Source organism: Camelina sativa, chromosome 14 (genome assembly GCF_000633955.1).
Source record: "Camelina sativa cultivar DH55 chromosome 14, Cs, whole genome shotgun sequence".
Classification (NCBI taxonomy): Eukaryota; Viridiplantae; Streptophyta; class Magnoliopsida; order Brassicales; family Brassicaceae; genus Camelina; species Camelina sativa.
In genome coordinates, this window is record NC_025698.1 from 1,305,857 (window position 1) to 1,313,496 (window position 7,640).

Below are 7,640 nucleotides of genomic sequence, written 5' to 3' on the forward strand. Positions count from 1 at the left end.
TCAGTTGCTGTATCACGGGCCCTGCGACCTTCTAGTTCCTCTACAGACTGCAAATACAGATGATGCATCAGAACATGATTAAGTCCAAGACATAAAAATTTGATGAGAAACACCTAAAAGTCAAAAACTTGGCACTTGGTTAGATCAGTAATTACCTGCCATAAAGAAGAAATACTGGGCACGACATTGTTGTTAACATTTTCTGAAAAAGACTTTGTAAAACTAGCAAGAGGCGGCCCTGTGACGATGGTATCACTTCGTTGCTTAGGCCTTACTCTCTCAGAAACAAACTTCAGAAGGGCATTGATACCATAGAGAAACTGGGGCCGGAGATTTTCACACTATTTACAAAACCGCAAACAAGTTATATCGGTCACGAGAAAAAAAACAGAACATAGTAAAATCTGAGATTCAATTAGGGGATAGAAAATTCAGCATTATTCATCGTACTAAGGACCAGAGTGATGCACTAGCGGTATTTATAAAATACTGATTTCCCGGATCCAAAAAATAAAATCTTAAGAAAGACAAGGAGAGGATTAACCCACTTTGTTATTCTTCGTTACATCTTCTCCACCTTCGACTGTGTCTGAGTTAATGTCCTGATAAGAAAGAAGTGAAACATCGTTGATAAACATCAAGAATAGCTGACTCTATGCCCTGAAAAGTATAAAAATATGACAAGGGAAAATGATCACCGTCATAAGTTGAACAAACATGGGAGAGAACTGCCCAAGCGCGGAAAATGTATTGCCCTTAGCTTCTCCAGCATGGTCGTGATTGCTAATCTCAAGTAGACAAGAGAGATCAAGTGCAATGTCATTTACACCAAGTGTCTGAAACATGAGGCAACATTTGTGTCATTTTACAAATACTAAGCGTGTATTAACAAAAAACTTACACCATAGAGAAAAATTCAGTCTATTATTTACCGGACCATAGATAAAGACGCTTGATAGGAGGATGGCCAAGGAGAATATCTGGCTGTTGCGTGTAGCCTAACATATCAAAGCAATAAACTTCTGATGAGGCTGCTTACTCCTAAAGTAAAAGACCTATTTTTTTTTCTCCAAAAGACTTATTTCTTTGATAAGGTAAAAAACAAAACTAACCTGTATACCCTTTGAGCCTTCCCCTTCGACATCGAGTAACACTAAGTTATATTCGGTGCCATCTTCTGAAATCCTCTTCACCGGCTCAATCCACATCCATATATCTCCGGTGCATGGCCTGTGAAGAGTTTGAACTTCAAATCCAATGCTCCTGCTAAGAAGCTACATAGATCAACATTAAAAAATCAGACATTCTCAACTCAAAGTTTCAGTGACTAAGACCATGCATCAATGATAGAGAGAGAGGTATATGATTTTGCCACATACAAATTGATGCCAGAAACAGAAATAAGCCATACGATTTCCACAAATTAAGAACCAGACTTTCACTTACATAATCAGAATTATCATTACAGCCAAAAGCATTGTCCTTTTATCTATCGAAGAGTACAAAACAAGGAAAGCAAAAAACGAAAGCAATACTTAAAACCCTAAACCCTGAATCAAAGTAGAAAAAAGAAACCTGATTCCAGATGAAACTCTTGCCCTGGAGAGCTTTACCAAAGAGAGAGATAACAGCGACAGGACCCTTAAGCTTCTGAAGAGCGCCGATGGCTTCCGTGTCCGTCTTCAACTTCCCATCCTCATCAACGTAAACCAATTGAATGGCCCGACCCGACTCCGCCATAAGCTTTTTCTCGTGAAAAAAATACCCCAAAAGGCGTCTCCTTTATTACTAGTGTGATGAGTCCCTCAATATCTTCGCTCCAATTTCACAATGGGTTTGCTCCGATCGTCTACGAGTTGGATTTTATTGTACAGAATAGAAGTACAGTAAGAAGTACAGTGAGATACTAAGAAAAGATTTGAACTTTGCGGAGAGACAGAGAGAGAGAGAGATCTTCCAGGGTTATAAAGTTTCTCAGCCGACTGAAAAAGTTTGATTTTAGTATGTAAACTTCTGTCTTAATTTGAGTTAAAAAAAAATATTATAGGGCTAAGATCATAAGCCCAACAATCTTATTGGTTCATATTATCAAAGGCCCATAAATTTAAGCCCAACAAGCTTTTCCAGGCTATTCTCTCTTTCCCATGTGTTTTTTTTTTTTTTTTTGTCCTTATCAAATAAATTAATATGAGATTTTTAAAGTATCTCAAACCGACAGAAACGAGAATATTTGATAATTTATACATTTTTTATTGAAACCTACAAGGCTACAACTATATTTGATCGTTAAAAGTAAAAACATACAAATTATCTTTCTCAACTTTTAAAAGTTTAGTTTAGTTAAACATGTCACCTTGAAAATGAATTTTAATAATGTGTTATGTATCCATACACACCCCAAGTATTATTTATAAGTTGCGTATCTTTTTTTTTAAAACACCTTCTCAAGTCTCTACAATATGAAAGAGTACGTATATCATATAGTTTCACCTCTAGCAATACTTTGAAAAAAAACTATCTATATTTGTCCCAGTGTCTCTCTTTTATTTATCTTTTCCTTTTCAATCTTTCTTCATTTTCTATTTTCTTATTATAAATGTTTCCTCCACTACGAATTGCCCTGCAAGTTAAGTTAGAATTATTGAGCTCAAAAGCCTCCATCTTTTCTTTTGTGCCCACCACTTCCCGATCCACTCTTTTTAGTTTTTATATGCGTACGTATACCAAAAGAAAAAATACATTCATTTATTTAAGTACTAATTTATGAAAAGCAAATCAAAGACCTTTCTACACGTATTGAATGAATATGCATGAATCTTAACTTTCTTTTCCCAAGCAAAAATGCAAATAAAATACCAATGTTTGTGTGAAAATGCTTGTCTAAATAAGAAAAAAACAAGAACACTAATTAGCAAGAATAGACCAGTTTACCTTTTTAATTAGCACAAAATCGATTGACGAGATATGTTCATATGGAAGTTGATAGATCGCGTTAGAGAGGAAACTATGATGTGGATAAAGTTGAAATATGTACATGACCATAAATCTAATTCTTTAAATTAATTAGTCAAGGGAAGTAGCTTTGATAAAAATAATTAACAGACGAAATTCATAATTAGGAAGCGTTTCAACCCCATCCATTGATAGAGGATGAACGACACATTGTTTGTTGTACACCAACCCCAAGGAAATCCCGAGTCTGCCCTCCTCCTCCTGCATCCCCAATCTCAACTCTTCTACGTTTCCAGGGGTAATTTTGTAGTTCATCAATCCCCGAAACGACCGTAACGCCACTTCTAGGGTTCCCGATCTCATGAAGACCATTATTATTATTATTATTACTCATCAACCCAACACTGTTCGATCCAAACAAAGCGAAGAACTTGTCGCTGCCACCATCTTCTATAATCTGACCCTGGTCGGATATTTTCGACGCAAAACTCTGAAGAAACGCTGATTGGTCGGTGGTGATCGTTGTCGTCGGTGGCGTAGAAGAAGTCGCTCCCATCTGAGCGGCTTTTTGAAGTAACGCCGTCGCCGACATATTCGCTGCGGTGGCAGCTGCGCTTGCGTCTTGGCTGATTTGGTCGACGCTGCTGAAAAGAGAAGGCACGGAAAGAGAAGTTGCCGCGTTTGCGTTTTCCTTAATACTGATATTATTCTCATGGGTTATGAGTGAGTCGCTCGTCGTTATTAACTCGCCGCGGTTATTCGCGTTCCCGAAAACCCAATTGTAATCCTCCTGCGGTGAGTGCGGCTGCGGTGCGATACGGTCCTCGATGTTCACTTGCTCATGATGATGATTAATATTCCCTCCCATCCATAGAGAGAGCGAAGAGGCTGGTTTCATGGCGTCTTGATGATGATGATCGAAGGTGGTGGTTGTGATTGGGAAATGGTTGTGGTGATGTTGTGATGGCGGTGGTCCGAATGGGAACGACGGTGATGGTTGTGGTGATGGTGATGGGATAAGTGTGCCCATTAGATAATGGTAGTTTAGATTACTACCGGCGGTTGCGGCTAGGCTTTTGAGATGTGAGGCTGCGTTTAGCCTTGCGGTTTCTTCGGCTAAGGCGTCACAGAACGCTCTATGTGTAATGAAGCTGTCTCTCCTGTGTTTTCAACAAAATTAATTTCACCGTTAATTAATGTCTTTTATAGTGTAGACACTGATTAGTTATGCAGTCCAAGAAACTGACTTATTTTGTATAGCTAGCAATTAAGGAAAAAGAAAACTAGACTTTGTACATCTTTGCTTTAACCAAAAACTGTCAATCCAAGAAACTGTCTTATTCAAGAAATCAAGCAGGGCACGCACGCACGCTCAGAGAATGACCAAATACATACTTCAAATTATTTATTTAGACCCTACGTGAGCTACTACTTCCAACAACATCACAATCATATAATCTTATTTTACTTACAAACAAAGATGATAAAACGAAATTTGTTTTGTGTTGTCCATTGATATAATAGTGTTAATTAGTTAAGGTATCATATTCTTGTTTTTACCACCACACCGGATAAAATATAAAATCTAGGTTTATTGTGAGTTTTAATATATGTATATATATAGAATAATATGCAATATGCGCTTACAGCTAGGTGATCATATTATGCCATAAAGAATCTTTTATACCTATAGAGAGACCTCCTACAGTCCTACATGTATGTATACCTAGCTAGTGTTCAAGGATCTTGGGAAAAAAGTAGTTTGATGTTGCGAATAAAAAGAAATATTCGTACCCGTTACTAAAATTATACTGTGATGAAGAAATGTGAATATACATTAAGTACCTGGAGAAAATTGTACCACAGTCGCATCTATACTCTCTAGTCCCACAAGTCTTGGAATGAGCCTTCCAATCAGATTGGACTGCATATCTCTTGGCGCATTTCTCACACTTCCATTTTTTCTCGCCATGTTTCCGACAAAAATGTTTCTTGATTCCGGTAAGGTCACCGAGTGCCCTTGTAGGATGGTGGTGGACGCAACTCTTCTCAGGACATACATACACTCGTTTCCTCACTTCTTTGCTCGTCCTCTGCTTTAGCTTCCATGGGAGGTTGTGCCCTCTACGGTGAAGCTGTAGATTCTGGTCTCTCTGGAAACCTTTTCCACATATCTCGCAGAGGAAACGATTTGTGGCCATAAGTGTCTTTGGAGATAGAGCTATGACTTCAGCCTCTGGATCTACAGAGAACGAAACAAAACAGACTAATCAGTCGAACGCATGCATGTTTATAGATCAAGATCGAAAACAAAACAAATCAAGAAGATGACTTTTTCTGCAAACGGGAAACAGAAGAAGTTATTGATTAGGGTTGAATTTAGTGATCTATATCTTGATTTAGTAATCATTACCAGGATTTCCAGGGAGATTTCTCTTTTTCTTGACAAGAGGAGGATTAAGGGATTCATGTTCATGATGATGGTGATCAACAAGATCAGTTGTTGATGAGCTGTGGACATATCCTCGACTACTTGAGATTGTCTGATCTTCAGCTATCATTCTTCTGGACAAAAAAAGGTTTGTTGGAAGAGGTACAAAAGACAAGTTTTAGATAAGAGATGGAGAATAAAAGGGGTAATCAAGAGAAAATAACTTGAAATAATACTTAGAATCTGATGTAGTTATGAACCAGAGTAAAACACAAAAGAGAAGTTGTATGGGTTGTATACTTATATATACACGCATACACCCTACACACCAGCGCAAATATGTGTAATAAAATATAATTTCCTCTCTCTTTAAAAAAAAAAATATTTGAGCACCTTGATCTGTAAAAACTGTCGCAGCCATTTTGATAAATAATTAAAATTTCATTTTATAATTTTTATATTTCTTGGTTTAAAAGTTAATGGCAGTGGAAATTAACTGTATATACTATAGTTTACCTGACTATATTATCTTGAATATTTTGATTATTTGTTTGTTTAGCAGTGGCAGTGCGCCATGACACACAAAAAGTTACATGTCTGCCTTTTCTATTTGGAATGATGATCTAATTATTTATTACCCTCGTTCTTTCATTTATTTATTTTCATCTTCCGGTCAATTACCTTCTTTGTTCTACTCCTTATAGTTCATCTTTTGTAAGGAGCGAATTATAATGCCATCTAGATGATGAACATGAATCAAACTATAGAAAAATAGTTCAATAAGTTATTTAATATTTTATTTAGGTTATTTGAACAGGCTAATAAGAAAATTAATTGAATATTGTTATACAGTACTTTAACAATTTAATTGGTTGAAATTAGCAACATCTGTGAGCTGTGATTGATACAATATTGATATTTTTGGCTATACAAACAAAATAAAATACAATTGTTCGTAAATTAGAGTGGTCAAAGAAGTAAGCCGATCCAACGGCGTAGGTCACATCTCTCGTTTGTTGAGAACAAAGCCTGCAATGCACGTGTACCCATGCACGTGCTCATAAGGTAAAATCCAACAACATACGACAACGAATTAAAAACCCAAATATGCAAAAGAGAATAATCGTCCGCTCGACAGTGAAAACAAAACCCATGCGAGATATTCGTTTTTTTTTTTGTTTTTTTTTTTTCATTTCAAACGATTGTTAATTTTCGAAATTTTTTTTTCGTTTACGTGAAATATACTATAATTTATGGTTTGTGGAATTGAGTATAAAACTTTGCAGATACGAGTATCTTTTTCGTGCTTTTCTTACAAGGATCTTTTAGCAATGTTCCCTTTTCATCTTTTTCTTTAACAAACTTTTTTTCCGCTACAAATTAAAGGTTTTTTTTTTACATACAAATGGTTTTTTTTTGAACGTATTTAGAAACAACCTAACGTATTCATAAAAAGATCAACTCAAAATCCCAAAAGATAATTATTGATCATGAAAGCTGTCTAGCTTAGTAAGGTAACAAAATTTTCCTATAACTCTATAAGTCATAACAGTTAAAAATGTATACCAAATCTTCTTATTAGAAATTACTAGTCTTGTAATCTTTTATTGATAGCGTATGTCATTGTAGCCTAATTTGTTTGTAATATAATAACCATTGTATCATGTGATTCGAATATAATACATCAACAAAAATTACGTCAAACAAAATCTCGAACATATCGACTTTCAAATAAAAGGAAACTAACTAAATGTGCTTTTTTAACCCCCTAAGCTGAAAAAGTAAATTAATTAATCGAAAGAAAGAACCAAGAGACAGAGAACTGACAAAATGCAGGTGAATTTTTGGAAGGAAGAGAGGTCGTCAGCTTGTGGGCTGACTTAATTACCAATTCTTTAGGTAATTTACACTTTTAATCATAACGTAATCATGTTTTAAGATTCCTATAAAATAAGAACATTAATTTAACGTTTTTGTTTTGGACTTTTCTTCTTGAACTTTGGCGGCACTAGAATATTCCCCTGATTTTTCGAGACTTATTATAGACTATTGCTTCCTTTATTAAATCATTAAGATTCACATATACACCAGATAGGCACTTAAACAAACGGGTTTTTCTAAACTACTAAAATGAGACGCGTTTATATGTGAATGACAATAATAAGACATATATTTTCAAAGTTATTACAAAGTTACAAACCCCAACAATAACATTCACAAAAATTGTTTTTTTTTTTTTTTTTTTTTTTTTTTTTTT

At 35.5% G+C, this 7,640-nt stretch overlaps 2 protein-coding genes across 2 annotated transcripts in view; both read right to left on the reverse strand.

The window, feature by feature from the left end:
- LOC104738885 (myosin-15-like) overlaps window positions 1–1,975 on the reverse strand; it is a 5,367-nt gene extending 3,392 nt beyond the window's left edge. The window contains exons 1-6 of the mRNA XM_010459097.2: window positions 1,576–1,975; window positions 1,113–1,274; window positions 933–998; window positions 699–836; window positions 549–602; window positions 156–341 (exon numbers count right to left, since the gene is read on the reverse strand). Of these exons, the coding sequence (XP_010457399.1) occupies window positions 156–341; window positions 549–602; window positions 699–836; window positions 933–998; window positions 1,113–1,274; window positions 1,576–1,740 (771 nt within the window). The 5' untranslated portion in view covers window positions 1,741–1,975. The remainder of the gene's footprint in view (window positions 1–155; window positions 342–548; window positions 603–698; window positions 837–932; window positions 999–1,112; window positions 1,275–1,575) is intronic.
- On the reverse strand, window positions 3,086–5,637 carry LOC104738886 (zinc finger protein MAGPIE-like). Its single transcript, XM_019236386.1, has 3 exons — window positions 5,366–5,637; window positions 4,798–5,194; window positions 3,086–4,112 (listed from the first exon to the last, which is right to left on the reverse strand). The coding sequence occupies exons 1-3, from the start codon at window positions 5,511–5,513 to the stop codon at window positions 3,128–3,130; spliced, it is 1,530 nt and encodes a 509-aa protein (XP_019091931.1). The 5' UTR covers window positions 5,514–5,637; the 3' UTR covers window positions 3,086–3,127.

Excerpts from the sequence above, each read along its gene's own strand:
- LOC104738886 (XM_019236386.1), bottom strand. The coding sequence starts at position 5,513 with ATGATAGCTGAAGATCAGACAATCTCAAGTAGTCGAGGATATGTCCAC. Across the intron at positions 5,195-5,365 it reads AAATCTCCCTGGAAATCCTG|ATCCAGAGGCTGAAGTCATA; the intron begins GTAATGATTACT and ends CGTTCTCTGTAG. Across the intron at positions 4,113-4,797 it reads TGTGGTACAATTTTCTCCAG|GAGAGACAGCTTCATTACAC; the intron begins GTACTTAATGTA and ends TTGAAAACACAG.